Source organism: Papaver somniferum, chromosome 8 (genome assembly GCF_003573695.1).
Source record: "Papaver somniferum cultivar HN1 chromosome 8, ASM357369v1, whole genome shotgun sequence".
Taxonomy (NCBI): Eukaryota; Viridiplantae; Streptophyta; class Magnoliopsida; order Ranunculales; family Papaveraceae; genus Papaver; species Papaver somniferum.
In genome coordinates, this window is record NC_039365.1 from 40,552,048 (window position 1) to 40,571,373 (window position 19,326).

Sequence of the window (19,326 nt, forward strand, 5' to 3'; positions counted from 1 at the left end):
AACATATAGCCACGTTATACCCGTATGAGGCCTTCTATAGGATATCCAATGAACGACTCACAGTTACATGTGGATGGTATTCAACGGTTCCTAACACAGCCATGTGGATGAAGGTTATTGAAATTGGCGTGGCTAAAACATAACATATGGCCACGTTAAACCTATATGGGGCGTGTCTATAGGATATCCAATGAACGACTCACAACGTTACATGTGGATGGTACTCAACGGTTTATAATACATCCACGTGGATGAAGGTAAGTGAAATTGGCGTGGCTAAAACATAACATATAACCACGTTAAACCTATAATGACGTGTTTATCGGATAACCAATGGCTACGCCAAAAAGCAATTTTCGTGTCTAAAGTGAACCAAATAGCCACGCCAAAAAGCAATTTGCGTGTCTATAGTGAATCAAATAGCCACGCCAAAAGCAATTTGTGTGTCTATAGTGAATCAAATAGCCACGCCAAAACAATAAATCGTGTGTCTATAGAGTACCACAGTACTTAAGTTTTTGGGACACTATATATCAAATGCCTATATGGCTCTGGTGTGTCTATTTCATGCAGAAATAGACACGCAAGGCAGGCGTGGCTATAAGCTACCTGAAACCACGCTAGCAGAAGCCACGCCAAGTCCAAACCAAATTGGCGTGTCAAAACCCTTCTGGACACGCCAATTTGGCGTGGCAAAAGGGTCTGTTTGTACTAGTGTACGAAACAAGTTTGTAAGTATACTTCCTTAAACTCACGTAGTTAAACATAGTTATCTAGGCACGAAATCAACCCTAAGTTCACTACACAATCTAGTAACAAGTTACAAAGATTATATCGATGTCACAATTACGAAGTTCAAAAGATAAGCATTATACTTCGTGATATAATATACCAATAAAAAGCATTCACTACTATTGATGTATTCTTCCGTGACACTTCGATCATAATAAGATGATCAAGTCTCTAATACTAGAGTTTCATGTATATTCGCATGTTATGTTTTCAATCTAAACGACTTGAAAGAAACGATATAGAAATGGAAACAAGTCAAGTCATGTATTATCTTCATTTGACATATCTTCCACTCAACGCGCTCTTTAACAGTTTCTCCTTTGTTATTGTAACTTGGTTCTTCACTTTCAAAACTGGAGCTTTTTTTCTTCCTTTTAGTAGAACATTTTTTTAGATTAACTTCTAAAACTTGCTCTTCCCTTTTACTATTTTCAACAATTTTAAAATTACCACATATCTTAGAAACAATAGCTTCAAGTTTTGCATCACAAAAAAAAAAGTAATAGCTTTTTGAGACATTTCACTATTAAAAAAAAAACTAGATTAAAAATTAGAAAACATTAGTAAAGCAAATTCAAGAGGAGTGAATTTTGGTGTGAGTGGAGTGTTTGAAGTTAGTGGTAATTTATAGTAGTAAAAATATGACCGTTTTTTACTGTAGAAAAATAGTTGTTGGCGGATTTATTAAGACCGCCAATGGTCTAACTTCGTCCACGCGAATTTACTTAAACCGCCAGCGTCTTTACTTCGACCGCGCGCTTCTTGATGATCCGCGCATTACTTTTAATTTAGTAGAAAATCCATTTTCCCATCCACTAGGCTCAATATATTTTTTAATTAGAATTGCCCTTACTTAGTTTAAAACTTTAAATTATCGGTTAAAAGGGAAACGAAAGCGGATGTTGATGTGAGAGTTCTTAGTAAAGAATTAGTAATTAAACTATAAAGCCAAGCACCATGGTGAAGGATTTCCTTCGTTATAGCCCAATTGTAGCGAAATCCAATTACTAGGGTCTTCCGTGTAGATTAAATGTAGCGATATCCCTTAGCTATACTTTAAAGTTGATCGCATCTGATGCACCTTGTAGCATAGAGAAATCACATGAAGACTGAGTATCTGTCTGCTCTTTCACTTTATGGTTCAGTTTTCATATAATATTCAACGAATACTCATTATCCTTTTTCGGTTTTCACTATTTTACACTAACTTTTTTTTACTATTTTTATTTACTTGCACTCTTTCTTTTACTATACAGATCAGTTTCCATTTGGTATTATTTACGAGGAAGCTAAGGGATGGCACATTTCCATGGCAAAGTTGACTTTTAACTCATTTCCCTTAGATTTAAACAAGTTATAGTTAAGGGAAATCCCTCGCGATAGTGATTGGCATAAGATAGTCCGAAAGTTTTCCGATGCAGTCAATTACGGCCACAAAATTATATAGAATTATAGAAGTCATACCCAGATATTAGTCACATCCAAAAGGGGAGAAAGGGAAATCTTTGAGAAGATTTGAAAAATTGGAGCCCTACGTGCGTCCACACGATTAGTCATTTAGTCTAGATATTTACATTTGTACTGGGTCTGTAGGTTCATCCGAAGGCACTACACAAAGTTACTGTTTACCCTAGCGGGAAATTATCAAGGTCTAATCCTATGCACATGCCAAAAACTGATATTTGGCATATATGCACCCACTATGTGTATGCCAAACTGCCAAAATCATATGCCCATATGTCAGGAATAACATATAGGCATACACGACATACTTTACAGCGAGCGATAGAGTGTATATCGCTCGATGGTCAATCCAGCACTCACTGGTCATTAAATCTCCAGCGCTGGTCAATCTGTCGCTCGCTGGTCTGATCAACGCTTATCAGATCTTCATCCAAAGGCTGCTATTTTCCCCCTCTATAAATACCTAACTCATTTTAACTCACACCAGAATTTCCAAATCTCTCTAGATTTTATCACTCTCCAACTTTTTTCATCACTCTTCAAATTCCTCAGAGAGCATGGATGATAATATGAACATGGATGAGTTCGCTGAGTTCGTAGCAAACCAACGTGACGCCTAAAATGAAAGAGTTGTTGATCTTGCCAATGTGGAAAGTGAAATTAGGAGAAGTCAAATTAGGAGACGTCAATTTATGAGGGGAAAACCAAATTTCACTACTGCAGAAGATGAATGTATTTGCAGGAATTATATTTATTTTACTGAGGATGCATCATTTCATCCCCAAACATTTTGGCAAAGGATTTTTGGGAAATTTCAAGAACAAACAATGAGCTTCTACAACCGTGATGTTTCAGAGTTAATTCAGCGCTTCACTATAATTAAGCAGGAAGTTACTAGGTATGTTGCTTTACTTCAGCAAGAAGGTCCAAACTTGAGAAGTGGTGAAACCACGATGGAACTTTAACAAAGGTGTCGTGCGGATTATCGTCGTATCTATGGAAAAAAATTCCATTTTGAAAGTTGTTTCGAGATTTTAAGATATTTGCCCAAATATTGTCCAACATTTATGTTATTATTTCTCCATTATCCACTTAAGTATTAAGTTTTAATACTTATTTAAATTATTAATTGTAAGATTGGATTAAGAACATAATTAATATTAAATTTCAACAATATTCGTCAAATTTTCAAATTCATTAAACTTCGATATAATCATTAATAGTCATTTTACAAGACATAAAACTAGACAATAATTGGAAAGACTTTAAAAATAAAAATTTGGGACAATGTTCTTCATCTTGTTCATTTCATAAAACTTCCAATCAATGCGCTCATGAACATAATCTCCTTTGTTTATCTTCTTCTTTGGCTTCAAATTTGTTTTGCCTTGATTTTCCTTGCCTTGAACTTTTCTTTGTCTTTTCTTAGTTGCAGTTTTGACTTGGTTAATATCCAAAACTTGAAGACTTCTTTGCTTCTTACTAATTTCTTTATCACTATCACAAATCTTCTTAATGGCACCTTCAAGCACTACTCCAGAAAAATCAAGTTGCATTTCCGAATCAAGTTGGGTTAATTGTGCCATTTGGAGAAAATAGAACAAATAAATTAGATTGAGAAATAGAGAATAGATTGAGAATAAGAGAAATTTTTTGTGTAAAAAATTTGGGGTAAGTTTGGAGTTTGAAAGTTACATATTTACAGCGATAAAGAACTAGCCGTTGGCGCTAGAGTCAATAACGCTGGTGATAAAGTGATTATCGCTGGCGTTATTCATATTATCGTTGGCTAGAAAGTGTATCTCTTAGTGGTTTTCCCATAGTGGCTCAATTGGTTTGCTATGCCACCTTCTAAACAACTTTTTTTTACATGTGCATAGGAATATGCCTAAACTCCATGAAAATGACTGATGGAAAGGGTCCTAAACTAGCATTTAATGCGTGATAGTTTAGACATAATTTAAAGAAGGCTATTATTGGGGCGTCACCTAATAGGACAAAAACGGGTCACCCATAAGTAATACCAAAAACCCCTTATCTAAAATAATTTTGTAATGTCTAAACAACTCTTATTTAGTTAATTTTAATAAGATAAAAATTAAATTAATGAATTTTGTTGTATACTTGGTGAATTCTGGGACAAAGTTTTTGTGGGAAGAAAAACTGGCCGTAAAATAAACTTCTACTGTTGGAAATAACCCAAACCTGGACATAAAATCACTTCTACGGTTGGAAATAATCCAAACCTGGACGTAAAATCACTTATATAGTTGGAATTAAAAGAAAGCTAGACATAAAATCAGATTCTACGGGTGGAATTAAAAAAAAACTGAAATGAGCTTCTACGGTTGGAACTAATTCAAACCTGGACGTAAAACTACATGCAAATAAAATTCTACGGTTGGAATTAATCCAAACCTGAACGTAAAATCACTTCTACGGTTGGAAATAATTCAAACCTGGACGTAAAATCACCTTTACGGTTGGAATTAAAAGAAAACTGGACGTAAAATCTGATTCTACGGTTGGAATTAAAAGAAACCTGAACGTAAAATGAGCTTCTACAGTTGGAACTAATCCAAACTTGCACGTAAAACTACATGCGAATAAAATTGTACAGTTGAAATTAATCCAAACCTGGACGTAAAATCACTTCTACTGTTTTTAAGTTTTTATTTTAGTTAAAGGGTAATCTAGACATTTTGTATATGTGTTAGGATATCCCATAACCATTTTTTTTGACTTTAAAAATCCAAGTGAAGCCCCTCTATTGGAGTGTGATGCCCCAATAATAGCCTTCAATTTAAAGGAAAATAAAGTGGGAATTATATAAATGTCCCTTGTTTTGATGGGCTTCATATATACCCTTATCCTACAATAAATATACCCTTTTCTATCTATAAGCCCGATCAGGGACCACTAACATTTTTCTTCTTTCCATTTTTACCCTTCTTATTCTAATCTTCGTTTAGATCGAACCACTTCCTGAAGAAAAAAATTTCTTCTTCTTTCTCTCATTCTCTCTCAACCACCACCAGCACCTCAGCACTACCACCACCACATCCTCCATTATTAGAAACAGATATATTAATATGTTTGTGTTCGATTTCAACTGATTTCAACCTGTTATTTATGTTAAAGATTGATTTTCCAGATTCAGAGATCGATAAATTTGATTTTTGGTTTTCAATTTCATAGTTTTATCTCTATATTTGTGTTTGATTCAACCTATTTTCACTTCTTATTAACCGTTCTCCATCTTTCAAGGTTAAAGATTGAATAATTTTGATGATTTTTTTATGAATTGATTGAATAATATTGAATATCATCAATTCAAGAGAAGAATTGATGCTATTCAATGTAATTTAAAGTTTCTGTTTATCGAAATTACTGAAACCTAATAAAAACTTTATGATTAAAGGTCGTTGAATGATGGTGGATGGTGGTGTTGGTGCAACATCGGTGGTGGTGGCGGAGGATATTAACTCTTTGTTCATTTAGTAGATGATGATGGAAGTGGTGGCAGCGGCGGTGGTTGAGGAGGATATCAAATTTATATTTTATTGATTGATGGTGGTGGTGGTGTTGGAGGAGGAGAAAAAAAATAGTGAAGATGTACCAATGTTATTCATATCAGGTATGCATTTAGATTTAGATTTAGATTTTAATCTAATGATAATTGTAGAGACTGTTGATATTTAATTTGTAATCTTGATGTTGTGGTAGTAATAGTGGTGGAATGTGTTGTTGTAGCACTGGTGGTGGATGTTGCAGCAATACTGCTGGTGAGTGTTGTTCTTGTTTTGGTGGTGGTGGATACTTGTTGCACGGCAGTACATTTTCTGATGGTGGTGAATGTTATTAAACCCAACTCATAACAGGTAACTTCATTTGTCGTGTCCTCGTGTTTGTGAACAACAATAGTTATAATTGATACTAACAAAGAATGTTGATTTAGTGGCATAAATTGATACATGAATGCATAATTTGGTTAAGATTTAACTAATCTAGTAAGACAACAGTCTAGTTTTGTATGGTTGGTGGTGTGAACATCAAATTTAATGTTTCCATTTTTTCATTTTGCGCACGAGTACTTTGGTACAGTTACTGCTAGTTTTTTTTACATCCACAAAGATTCATTTCTAGTTATCGCAGTTATGGTGTTGAACAATTTATAGCGAAATCTAATTGATAGCTTCTTAAGTTTTTAGATTGATGACCTACACAATATTAAAGTCATTTTTTTAGTTTTATGTATGTATTTCTTCCACCAACGTATTACTCATATATGTCGGTCTTATGTCACTTAGCATAGTTAGGTTCTTATTTTTAATTTATGGATGCACATAACGAAGGTGAGAAAAGTTAGTGGGGATCTGTATGTGTATATATTTCTTGTTCCAAGTGAGTGTTTTTATATTCAGATTTTTTGGCTTTAGGTGTTGTAAATTGGTCTAATTATTGTTTTATTGAAAACCTAATTACGGTGTCATTTGTTTGGCGCAGGTACCTTGATGTCTAAATGAGGCTACTGGTTAGGGATTGGAAGTTTCTAGGTTGAAAAAACAGTTGGAAGATACCAAATCATAATATCCTATTGTTGAATGAAGCGACTGCTAATCTGTTTAGACAAATGTACCAGGTAAGTAATCACGACTCTTCCATACCTTTGAGCAGTATTTGATATATGTAGAGTAATAATGAACACTTTACTAATGTATATAAGTGAATGAATAAAATGATTTGGGAGGGAATAAATAGATTGTCTACTGGATATGTATTTATGAGGATACATTTGAGGAAGGAAGGCAGAAGGGGGAGATTAATATTATTAATATTAATGTATTATTACTGATAAACCTGACCAATTGAGATGGTAGGAAAGAAGAGAGATTGTTGTTTGTTAGACAAATAAAATTATAATGATCATGTTTTGTGGTTTCCTTTTATTTCTCTACACATTGAACATGTGGTGTAATGGTATCACTACTGACTCCAGACAGAAAATGCGTTTTCGATTCACGCTGGGTTCACTAATCTTAGTACATCAATTATGTGATCAACTTTGGTTGTTGACATGATTTTTTTGGATCAACTTTAGTTGTTGACCCCATTCAGTGGGATCAACTTCCATTGTTGACCAAAAAAAGTTGGAGTATTTTGTAACTTATTGTGTCAACAAAGGAAATTGATCAACTTTGATTGTTGACACCAGATTTTGAGATCAACTTTGGTTGTTGACCCATTCACAGGGATCAACTTCCATTGTTGACCCCAAAAAATTGGAGTTTGTCAACAAAGGAAATTGACCAACTTTGGTTGTTGACACCAGATTTTGGGATCAACTTTGGTTGTTGACCCCATTCACAAGGATCAACTTCCATTGTTGACCCAAAAAGTTGGAGTATTTTTTCACTTATTGTGTCAACATAGGAAATTGATCAACTTTGATTGTTGACACCAGATTTTGGGATCAATTTTGGTTGTTGATCCCATTCACAGGGATCAACTTCCATTGTTGACCCCAAAAAGTTGAGTATTTTTCACTTATGTGTCAACAAAGGAAATTGATCAACTTTGGTTGTTGACACCATATTTTGAGATCAACTTTGGTTGTTGACTCCAGTCTTGGGATCAACTTCCTTTGTTGATACACAAAAACTTGAATATGTAATAGTAAAGTTATTTTTGAAATTTTAATTTTGGATCAACTTTAGTTGTTGACATCAAAAAGATGGTGGCGGCGACGGCGGTGGTGGAGTGGTGGCGACGACGGAGTGGTAGCGTGGTTGAGTGGTGGCGGTGGCGGTGGTAGTGGCGGTGTTGTTGATGGTGGAGTGGTGTTGGTGGAATGGTGGCGGTCAAGTTGATAGAAAAAAATTATATTTTGAAATAAAAGAAAATATTATATAAATGAGGTTATTAAGGTAATCTATTTTTATATGCATAAGGTTTTTAAATGATAGGAGTATACTTATTGATTGCTGCACAAGGGTATATTTATTGGATGTTAAGGGTATTTAATAAATTTACCGGAAAATAAACCACCCTTAATTCCTACGCGGTGGTGCCTCTGCTTTACAACCATTCAGTTCCACCTTCCCGAGTACGCTACATATTCACCCACCAAGCACTTTCGTTACTACCTATGGTACTCGGAGAGAGAAAACCCTAAAAGCTAAAACCATTTGGAGAGTGAGACTGAGAGAGGGAGTAATCAATGGCGGAAACGGACCTCGACTTCGCATTCTCACTACAGGTAGAAGAAGCAATGACTGCTTCACTAATTGGTGATGAAAAAGAGATTTTTCAAAACGTAAGTTATCTTCAAACTCTAGAACTTCTCAAAAAGTTAGAACAAGAAAATAAAGACAGAGTACAATGGGAGACAGAGATCAACAAAATGAAAGATGATCTGAAACGTTTAGTACATGATCAACAAGTTGCAAAAGAAATTAGTCGTATTCCTGTACAAGAGTGGGAGAGAACTGGTGATCACTTTCAGAAACCCTTTGGCGAAGGTTCTTCCTCGTCTAATGATTTTCATAATAATGAACCTTTTAAGTTGTACTTCAAGGGTTTGTTTAGTAATGAAAGAGTTGGGGATGCGGTAGTCGAGATTGCTGGTATAGGGTTTGCTCTTTGTGATCCGTTAGGTAATTCTATTTTGGATGGAGCCAAACCATTAATAGGTGATTGGAAATCTGGGTTTGCACCAGAAGAGCTAGAATTGAAAGTGGATGCCAAGGCTTTGATTGAAGGTTTAACTGCTGCTTATTCATTGGATATTAAGAGGATTGATTTCTATTGCGATTATTACCCGCTTTACCAATATGTGAGTAGTTCATTTCATCAACTGCAGTGGTGTATAAATGCTTTTATCTTTTATTTTTTTGCCCTAAATATGTGAAAACCAGATGGGTTCAGTGGTTTCATGGATGCATGAAAGTTAATGGGTATGCTGCTATGCACATTGCTGTCATTTACAGGGATGGGTGGTCCATCCATGGGACTGCCTGTACTTTGAGTGGCTGCTTGTCTTATATATGACAATAAGGGTTAATTTTAATATGATTGTTGACTATGCATGGTACAAATGATGTTTAAGGTTTTGGAAACATTCCTCTAAAATCTCATTTGTGGTTTCTGAAAGATTGAGTTTATGATTCTTTTTGGATGGTAAACTTTGTTTACAGCTTAAGTGCATGATATGTTTTTAACACTAATTTTATTTTCGTAAAACAGATTACAATGAGACATCTAGTGAATCAGCAATGTATTGCGACTATTGTGGATCAGGTGTCCCTACTGCAGAGGAACTTCATCAGTTGTCGCCCTTTCTTTGTGGCACGGAATGATGTCAAGTTTGCATTTCAACTGGCAAGGAATGCCATAGATTCACAGATTACCAAGTCTGGTGAATGTAGCACTTCTAGGACTATGAAGGAGACCTGTAACATCTGCCTAGAAGATATTTCAGTAATGCAAATTTTTGCAGTTAAAAATTGCTCACATCGCTATTGTTGTTCTTGTATGAGGCAGCATGTGGAAGTCAAGTTACTTAACGGAGTGGCGCCTCGATGTCCTTATGATGGCTGTAAAAGCATGTTGAATCTTGATAACTGTAAACAATTTATGACCCCGAAGTTGATTGATATGATGAGCAAACGTATAAAGGAGGATTCTATACCTGTGACAGAGAAAGTTTATTGCCCAAACCCGAAGTGCTCTAACCTGATGTCAAAGACCAACATCCCAAAATGTGTTTATAACCAGTCCACTAATGAACATCTTTGTGGAAAATGTATGAAATGCAACGGATATTTCTGTTTTAAGTGCAAGGTTCCATGGCATAATGGCTTGACCTGTGAAGCTTATCAAGTGCAGAAAGCCTCTGAGGATGATGAAAAGCTGAAGAATCTTGCCGATACAAAGCTCTGGCGCCAATGCAAGAAGTGCAACCATATGATTGAATTGGTTTGGGGTTGCTACCACATCACTTGCAGGTACCTTCTGTCTCTTGACTCTCTTTTTGAAAACATGCTTATGTTCATTTGTGGAGGCTTATGCTTATGTTTATTTCTATGTGTGGACACTATGTCATTATGGATAGTAGGCGGACCCTCTTAGTTCCAAAATATATCGACTTTAACATAAGATAATGGTCTTAGATACTACCAACTGATATCTTCTTCGAATTGAGTAGATAATGAGATGCCTTGCATTGTAGGAAAGCAACTTTATTCTTGTCGATACTCATGATTCTGTGGAATCTTTTGAAATATATTATAGCATGTGCTTGTTCTGAGTATGTAAAATTCGGTGTTAAGTGGACGGAGTTTACAACTGCCCAATAGTTCCACACCATCTTAGGAATCTTATAAACTAAATTTATTATGTTGAAGGGCCTAGATTGACCAGTTGATTGTGTCAAGGGACGATCATTTTGTTGGATCTATGAAAAGCTGGTATGTTCCTTCACAAGCATATGTTATTTATAGAGAACCCATATTTTGTTCAACAAACTCCATAACATTCTTCATCTTTTCTATTGAGGATTTAACTATCAAGTCCGAACTTCTGGATATAAAACTTGCATGGCTCATCTCGTTTCCTCTTTGCTGGAATGTTAGGTGCGGTCATGAGTTCTGCTATACCTGTGGAAAAGTGTGGATAAATAAAAAGGCAACATGTGATTGTCCAATTTGGGATGAAAGGAACCTCTTACACCATCAGGGACAAAACTAACAAAACTTGCAGCAAAACCAACATAACTAAACTAGCATCACCTGCAGCTGCATTGATGTTGATGGAGTAGCAGAAATTAGGATATATTTTAACTATGGTTTATGTTACTGGACCTAACATGTGTATTGGAATTATTTTTGGGTGTGCCGAAGCAGAACATTGATCTCTAAGTCAAGATATTAAGTTCCTAGTTGCACTCCATTTTGACCAGACCCGTAAAGTTTATCTCAGCTGAATATTCCTAAGCTTCTTTGATGCTGTAGCTTACATAATGATATGGTACCGGGAATTTGGATTAACTAATGATTACTGTTTGCTCTCTTATTTTAGTTTTTCTGTAAATTTGTGAATATGCATACTTAACAATTCTCATTGGGTCCTTGGAACTAATGATACACCCCGCATGGTGTTTCATGTTGTCTATGGGTGTCTATGGAAACAACTCCGTTTATGTTTGGAGGTGAACAAATTTTTCATGTGCATCATTTTCAAAAAAAATCTATAAGTTATATTTTATAACTTAAAAAAAAATAAAAAAATTATGATGCATATGCACAAAATAGCAGGGGACACTCACCAGTCACCACTAGGAAGAAAAAAAAATATTAGAAAGGTGGGATCAACTTTTAAAAATGAAAACTATACTAAGGTATCTCGCCACCAATTTAATATGCTCCAATAATTTCGAAAAAGTATGACATAATACTCACACCGTCCTTATGTATTAGGTGGAGTTTCTCTTAAAATAAGAAACTTTTTTGGTTTCCTACATTTCCATCTTCTTTCATGTTTTATCCTGTGTATAATTTCCAACACTAAAAACATTAATTTAATTGTGGTCATAACTACCTATAATAAATAAGGACAACCCATTTTGAAATTAAAAGTCTGTATATCTAATGGGACTACAAATTTTTACAACTCCGCCTTTATAATAGGGACGGAGGGAGCAGAAAAATCAAGACTCTCCGGCCGTCCATCTAACTGAGACCAAGATCAATAGAAAGAAAAATTCATGGCCATCTTATCAGGTGTTGTTGATGGGAACAATGATTTTGAACTCGGAGAGCCTTTGCTAATAACTACTTGTAGTAGTAGTAGTGATCATGGAGGAGTCGGAAACCTTACTAGTAGTGATGCTGTTCAAGGTGTGGTGGATTACAGAGGAGAAAGTGTGTATGATAGATCAAAATATGGAGGATGGAAATCTTCTTATTCTATAATTCCAATTGATATTGCAGATAGCTTTACTTACTGGGGAATCTCATCAAATCTCATATCCTATCTCACCGGTCCACTAGGCCAATCCACAGTCGCAGCGGCCGAAAACATCAACATCTGGGGCGGAGTTGTATCACTGCTACCTTTCCTCAGCGCATTTCTTGCCGATTCTTATCTTGGTCGATTTAGTACTATCTTAATCTCTGGATTCATTTACATACTGGTAAATTTCTCTCTAGTTTCTTAATAAATACCGTTTTATGGTGAAAATCCTACTTGCCAAATCCAAAATTCTGTACCATAGTTGTATGGGATGACCAGGCCATAAGATTGTGGCCGCAGGGAGTCAAGAACCTAACTCTTTAACAACCTCGCAGAACTTCATATTCCTCCTTTTTTAACTGGGTTCAGTCCACAGTGGCAATACTCAATATTGAACATTTCTAGCGCAAAATTGTTTAAGAAAAGTATTAGAATGGAGTTGTCTGACAGATTACTCTGTAGATATGCTTTAGGTCCTGCTTTGGTTGGAGTTTGCGGTGTCCTCCCAAAAATATTCTCTTCTTACAAGCTATGTTGTGAAAGGCGAGCTAGGCGCTCACCTAGCCTTCCAAGGCGCCGCCTCACCGAAAAGGCGCCTTGGGCGCAAAGGCGTGAGGCGAAGGGCTTGTCGCCTGGCCTTACAAGACACAGCACAAATTTTAAATTGAAGCATTATCTGTATCTAATTCGTATTTTGTGCTATTACTAACTACACTATTTTGATATGGTAGGGACTAGGATTGTTATCTTTATCGGTTATGCTTCCTTCTCTAATAAGCTCTCTGAACTACAGCGATAACAGTTCAGTTTTCAGTTCTTCTTATCAACTGGGCTTCTTCTTTTGTTCATTGTATATAATGGCAATTGGAAGAGCTGGATGCAATTCTTGCGCACAAGCTTTTGGGGCTGACCAGTTTGATGGACGAGACTCTGGAGAATGCAAATCCAAGAGCTCATTCTTCAATTGGTGGTTCTTAGGATTAATTCTTGGTAGCGGCGTTTCTCACTTGACTCTGAACTACATACAAGACAATATGGGGTGGGGTTTAGGATTTGGCATTCCGTGCATTGTAATGGTGGCAGCAATAGTCGTTTTCCTCCTCCGAACAAAAACATATCGTTATAGTGTGAGCCAGAAGAAGCAAAACCCGTTAGTACGGATAACCAGAGTGTTTACTGCAGCTGCCAAGAACCGGAGAAAGACCGCATCCTTGGGTTCGCTGCAGGAGGACACATTCAAACTCCCTGGGACACATCCTGGGGCTAATCAGTTCAAGTAAGAGAAGCGTTTCCGTCAATCTTATGCATTACTGTTCCTAGCTTGTACATAGAAATATATGTTTCTATTGATTACATTATGTTGTAAATTTACTATACCGAGGGCAACATTGTATAGGTTTTTGGACAAAGCTTTGATTGACGTATCGAATGACAGTTCAAGAGAATATGATTTAACCTGTACCGCTGATCAAGTAGAGGAGGCAAAGGCTGCAGTACGACTGGTTCCAGTGTGGGTTGTATGTATTATATATGGAATTGTTAGTGCTCAATCTACAACATTTTGCATCAAGCAAGGAAATACAATGAACAGGAATGTAGGAAGAGATTTTGAGATACCATCTGCCTCCATGAGAATCTTCAGTAGTGTTGCTGTTGTTTTTTCCATCGTATTTTACGACCGCGTGTTTGTTCCCTTGGCTAGGACTCTCACAGGTAAACCTAGTGGCATAACAATGCTTCAAAGAACAGGTTGTGGCATGTTTATATCCACTATATCTATGGTAGCAGCAGCAATAGTCGAGAAGACAAGGCTTCAAATAGCTTTAGATAATGGATTGATTGACATGCCTCAGGCAACAGTTCCTATGAGTATCTGGTGGTTGGTCCCTCAGTACATAATGCAGGATGCCGCTAACGTATTCTTTATCGGTATGCAAGAATTCTTTTATGATCAAGTGCCAAATGAGTTAAGAAGTGTCGGTCTCGGCCTTTACTCGAGTATCTTTGGTGTGGGGCATTTTCTTAGTGGATTTTTAATCTCCATACTAGATAAGATAACTAGTGGAAGTGGACGGGATAGTTGGTTTTCAGACAACCTCAACCGAGCGCACATCGACCTTTTCTATTGGCTTCTTGCAGGACTTAGTGCATTGGAATTGATCAGCTTTATATATATTTCAAAATCGTACATCTACAAAAGGTAAGCTGTAAATGCAAGAAGTTTTGCAGACACGGTAAATCTCGCAAACTATCGACTGCCTGTAACTGTGTAAAAATTGAACATGATAAACCTTGTATTTCTGTTGTCGCAACTGACAACTCATGGTTTACTTAATCCCCTGTATACATTATAAATATGTGCATTAGTACCTATGCCTTACTTAGAAGCTCCTGTATTATACAAATATGACTTCGAAAAATACATGTAGGCTGCAAACTCGATTATGCCAAGTCCAGCAAGAAGCCAGTAGTAATAATCAAGATGAGCCCGATTAAGGTTGTTAGAAAACCAACTATCTTGACCAGTTACATTTTCAATAGTAGAGATGAGGAATCCACTAAGGAAGTGCCCAATGCCGAAAATGCTCAAGTAAAGAGAGAGACCAACACTCCTCAACCCGTCTGGCACTTGATCGTAGAAGAATTCTTGTAGACCAACCATTGTGAAAACATCAGAAATTCCAAACAGAACATATTGAGGGGCCAACCACCATACACTCATGGGAACCGTTGCTTTCGGCATGTCGATCAACCCAGAATCAATAGCAGTTTGAAGCCTTTTCTTCTCAATTATAGCTGCAACAACCATGGAGATTACAGATACAAACATCCCACATCCAATTCTCTGAAGCATTGTTATCCCAGATGGCTTTCCAGTTACAACTCTTCCGATAGGAACCAAGACGCGATCATATATGGGAATGAAGAGAACAATCGATAAGCTTATAAGGGTCTGAAGGGATGCAGCTGGTATTTCGAAGTTCGATCCTATTGATCTATCCATGGTACTACCTTGCTTGGTGAAGAAGGTCGAGGATTGTGCAAATATCACTGCATACATTAAACATGCAATCCATATGGGAACTAACCGCAGTACCACCTTGGCTTCTTCCACTTGTGTGATGCTACATCCATTTTGATCGCAACCAGAATCACGTGTTGTAGGAATCAGAGCTTTGTGAAGGAATCTGCACAACAAAAACAATAGCTAATTTACTTACTACAATTTGCCAGAGAAACTTAAGAATGTACAATACTTTAGAAGTCTTGATAAGCAAAATCAAAGTTTTCAAACTGGACATCATTTTCCTATTTGATCGGGAAATAGAAGGGAGTACTGAAGAGACATGAAGAGTTACTGTTTTAACAACTGTTCCAATAATTGCGTGAAGGATACTTGTACAGGTTGCAAAGCCCGAAAAAGTTTAAAAGCAATGTTCATGTAAGGTCACCCACAAGGGGATGATTCAAGTTTTTAACTTTTTGGTGAGAATGTTCGCTGCATAATTTAAGCTCATCCACCCCAAAAATCAACACGCTTCAATATCACCTAAAATGATTCGTAAATATTTACCTTACCTGAACTGGTGAGAACCAACGCGATCCAATGTCATTTGGCACCCTTCCTCTTCAAGGGCAGGAGTAGTAACTCTCCAATTCCTTGCAGCTACAACAAACACTTGACCAATTCTCACAATCGGGCTTCTCTTATCATCTGTAAAACTATACCGATAACTCCTCATCCCAAGCAAGAAAATAACAAGTGCTATTGCCATAGAAATCAAAGGAATCCCAAAACCAAGAACCCAATTCAAGTTATCCTGAATGTAATTCAAGAAAGAAAGCGAAACGGCCGTACCACCATAGACTCCAAAGTACCACCAATTAAAGAATGAACTCTTAGATTTAAATTCTTCCGGGTCATGCCTATCAAATTGATCAGCTCCAAAAGCTTGAACACATGGTTTATGCCCACCTTGAGCAATTGCCACCAAATAGAGAGATGAAAAGAAGAAAATCACTTGTAAATTAGACGAAGAACAAGACGTATCCTTCTCGCAGTCTGTTAGAGTTACTAATGAAGCTGACATTGTCAACAATCCAAGCCCCTGCAAACCAATCCCAATTTAATAAAACTTCTGAGAATTCAATAATCCAGTTTTACAACTACAATCATAACCGACAAGCCATTCGTTTGAGCTGAAACATAACCTTCACAGAAATGAATTCTGATATCAAAAAAAAAAAAATCAAAGGGGAAAAAATCTAAGAAAGTTAGAGAGTTCAACTTACCAGAAGGTAAAGGAGTGAAGAGAAGAGAATTGTGCGAAACCTCCCAAGATATGAATCAGCAACAAAAGCACCAAGTAAAGGAAGTAATGAAGCAACACCAGACCAAATATTAACATTCTCAGCAGCAACAACAGTTGATTGATGAAGTGGACCAGTTAGATATGTTATTAGGTTTGATGAAATACCATAATAAGCAAATCTTTCAGCAATTTCAACACCAATTATGAACGAAGCTGATTTCCATCCACCATATTTTGATCTATTTATTACTTTCTCTCCGGTGTAATTTACTACACCTTCTATCACACTTGATCTCTCTACAAGTAATGGAATTTCAGTTGAAGACTCACTGCAATCTTCTTCTACAGATGAGATCGCCATTAATTTGGTTTTGCCTATCAGTGGAGCTCTAGTTTTTTGGCCATCTCAAAAACCAGTTAGACAAATTTAGGGATTTTATTTATTTTTCTAGAAATGTTCTCAAGTCAACGTCTAAGAAAACTTGCCAAAGATAATGAAAAAGTGGAAACTGGATTGTTTCCAGTCCTGCCTCCAGACCAGAGCACAAGTTAAGGTAGGAAAACACGATTCATGTTCCAAATTAATAGTCAAAGTCCAACCATTGGACCCAGCTTATGTGTCATTGGATGATTGGTTGATATCACATTCTCCGGGACCCACCGTTTTATCATTGGTGAAATGGATCGTTGGTCGGGTCGGTTTAGGTAGATTTTGCGCTAACTGTAGTTTCCTGTGGTTGTTTTTATTACACAGCAAAAACACAAACACATTTATGCATATATATTGTAAAGAGAGATTAGGTTGTTATACCTCTGTCAGTCATGTTCAGATTTTCATTTCTCTCAAATTCATTCTTCTTACAGGCTCAAATGTAGTTAATATCGGATATCGGTTCATCTCGGCCGGGACCGATACACTGGTACGATTTTATATCGGGGATATTATCGTTGAAATATCGGTTCTAAATTTAGAGACTATAATTTTATATTAAACATTTCTCCACACATTTTCGGATAAGATATAATAGATAACATCAATTTTATCAAAAAAACAAAAGAGTAACTTTAGTAGACTTGCTTCGAGAGCTACATGCACCTCTACTACCACCTGGAAGACTTTCTTCGCGAAAATTACCCTTAAACTTTATAGAAAACGACCAATACCGTCTCATATCAGGAAATGTAGGAAAATTTCGTATCGACCGATACGGCCGATATTTGACCGAAACGGCCGATATTCGACCGATACGGCCGATATTATCGGGCGAATATCGTATCCCCGATATCCTTCTTATCGTATCGTTCTGGGCCGATATCCGAAATATCCCCGATATATCGGCCGATACGGCCGATATTGACTACACTGGATAAGATAGCAAGTAAGATTAGGTGCTTTAGGCGAAATATATTATTAACTAGATAATAATGTAAGAATATGTCATACTTAATGTAGGTACACATTTCATCTTCCGCCACGTGTCCACAAAGATACGTGGAGGACATGCGGCTGAGAGCATTAAGATATGATATCACACGTGGACAGCCAAGAGACGCGCCTTGTCAAGATAGCGTCGCCACCCACCAGATCCAACGGTAGAGGATCGAGGAGACAGAAACACTAGAACACTGCGAAGCACCGGAGGATAACCCAAGAGTCACTTTATCCTATCCCCAGAAAGATCTAAGATTTACGGCTGGGGATAGTCAGACTGACGCAGACAAGACAGGGGCAGAGGAAAGCTGTTTACCGCGGACAGACATCTCAACTACCCGCATTAAATACCCTCAAACAGCATACGTGTCAGTCAGCCTGTATTGGAAGCGCAGATAATACTGCGTATCCAGACAGAACACGCAGATGCAACCGAGAACACGAAGACTTCTACGTGAGTGGCACAAAACACAAGAGGATAAGGTTATAACGGGATTCAGAAGTGGACCCCACGTAACCTCCCTATAAATACCCCTCTCCTCCAAGTGAAAGGGGGGCGAAAAATAGTGAGAGGAGAATAGGAGAGAGACAGAGAGATAGAGAAAGTGTAAGTGAAGTTCCTCCTGCTACGCAGGCTTATGTTAATCTCAAAGTCATTCGACTATTTCTGTAACCTTCATACATACAATGAAAAACCCAAACCCGCAGACAGAGAATCATATAAGTTAATCGTTTCGTCTATGTTCATGCATTTATATTTTATATGTTCAATTCGATACTTATGGTATATCATGTTCGTACATTTTATACTTCATCCACTATTTATCTTATTGAATGAGCTAAGAACAATGATTGTAGTTGATGAGACGAGGAAGAGTATTAGAACTCTGAGTCAAGGATTCGACATAACCAATCCATTCCCTCAGGCGCAGCTTATTTACTGTATTGTCATGAGTCTGCGCGCATTATTTGTGAATACTCAGATGACATTGATCTATGTGTTCACAATTTGGCGCTAGAAACAGGGATTTTCATCCCGATACAAGATTTATCTTCTCCTGTGACTTGTTTCAGGCTTCATTTTTTGAAAATAACGATGTATGGAACACTACGGTTTTTTCCGTTCATGATTTCAAAATTTTTAACAGATCCGCGTTTATCTAGGTAGATCTGATTCTTCATGCATTTTCTAAGTTTTCACATCTTTGAAAACCAAAATTATGAACAAATCCGCGTTTATCTAAGTAGATCTGTTTCTTCATGCATTTTCTAAGTTTTCACATCTTTGAAAACCAAAATTATGAACAGATCCGC

The 19,326-nt window shown here is 36.9% G+C and overlaps 3 protein-coding genes across 5 annotated transcripts; 2 read left to right on the forward strand and 1 right to left on the reverse strand.

The window, feature by feature from the left end:
• The first annotated feature begins 8,343 nt into the window (after window positions 1–8,343).
• Window positions 8,344–11,325, forward strand: LOC113306705. 2 transcript variants are annotated; one of them, XM_026555614.1, is made up of 4 exons: window positions 8,344–9,091; window positions 9,502–10,262; window positions 10,662–10,724; window positions 10,890–11,124. In XM_026555614.1, exons 1-3 carry the CDS (start codon window positions 8,477–8,479, stop codon window positions 10,666–10,668), a joined length of 1,383 nt encoding a protein of 460 aa, XP_026411399.1. In that variant the 5' UTR covers window positions 8,344–8,476; the 3' UTR covers window positions 10,669–10,724; window positions 10,890–11,124. The 2 variants fall into 2 exon arrangements, with proteins under 2 accessions (XP_026411399.1, XP_026411398.1); XM_026555613.1 differs by lacking the exon at window positions 10,662–10,724 and having other exon boundaries at window positions 8,345–9,091; window positions 10,890–11,325.
• Window positions 11,326–11,953: 628 nt separating this feature from the next.
• On the forward strand, window positions 11,954–14,602 carry LOC113306701 (protein NRT1/ PTR FAMILY 5.10-like). 2 transcript variants are annotated; one of them, XM_026555607.1, is made up of 3 exons: window positions 11,954–12,448; window positions 12,999–13,543; window positions 13,664–14,602. In XM_026555607.1, exons 1-3 carry the CDS (start codon window positions 12,020–12,022, stop codon window positions 14,469–14,471), a joined length of 1,782 nt encoding a protein of 593 aa, XP_026411392.1. In that variant the 5' UTR covers window positions 11,954–12,019; the 3' UTR covers window positions 14,472–14,602. The 2 variants fall into 2 exon arrangements, with proteins under 2 accessions (XP_026411392.1, XP_026411393.1); XM_026555608.1 differs by having other exon boundaries at window positions 13,703–14,602.
• LOC113306704 (protein NRT1/ PTR FAMILY 5.10-like) lies at window positions 14,549–17,094 on the reverse strand. Its single transcript, XM_026555612.1, has 3 exons — window positions 16,561–17,094; window positions 15,847–16,376; window positions 14,549–15,455 (listed from the first exon to the last, which is right to left on the reverse strand). The coding sequence occupies exons 1-3, from the start codon at window positions 16,939–16,941 to the stop codon at window positions 14,645–14,647; spliced, it is 1,722 nt and encodes a 573-aa protein (XP_026411397.1). The 5' UTR covers window positions 16,942–17,094; the 3' UTR covers window positions 14,549–14,644.
• Between the last annotated feature and the right edge of the window lie 2,232 nt (window positions 17,095–19,326).

Excerpts from the sequence above, each read along its gene's own strand:
- LOC113306705 (XM_026555613.1), top strand. The coding sequence starts at position 8,477 with ATGGCGGAAACGGACCTCGACTTCGCATTCTCACTACAGGTAGAAGAA. Across the intron at positions 9,092-9,501 it reads ATTACCCGCTTTACCAATAT|ATTACAATGAGACATCTAGT; the intron begins GTGAGTAGTTCA and ends TTCGTAAAACAG. Across the intron at positions 10,263-10,889 it reads TGCTACCACATCACTTGCAG|GTGCGGTCATGAGTTCTGCT; the intron begins GTACCTTCTGTC and ends CTGGAATGTTAG.
- LOC113306701 (XM_026555607.1), top strand. The coding sequence starts at position 12,020 with ATGGCCATCTTATCAGGTGTTGTTGATGGGAACAATGATTTTGAACTC. Across the intron at positions 12,449-12,998 it reads CTGGATTCATTTACATACTG|GGACTAGGATTGTTATCTTT; the intron begins GTAAATTTCTCT and ends TTGATATGGTAG. Across the intron at positions 13,544-13,663 it reads CCTGGGGCTAATCAGTTCAA|GTTTTTGGACAAAGCTTTGA; the intron begins GTAAGAGAAGCG and ends AACATTGTATAG.
- LOC113306704 (XM_026555612.1), bottom strand. The coding sequence starts at position 16,941 with ATGGCGATCTCATCTGTAGAAGAAGATTGCAGTGAGTCTTCAACTGAA. Across the intron at positions 16,377-16,560 it reads CTTCACTCCTTTACCTTCTG|GGGCTTGGATTGTTGACAAT; the intron begins GTAAGTTGAACT and ends ATTGGTTTGCAG. Across the intron at positions 15,456-15,846 it reads GTTGGTTCTCACCAGTTCAG|ATTCCTTCACAAAGCTCTGA; the intron begins GTAAGGTAAATA and ends TTTGTTGTGCAG.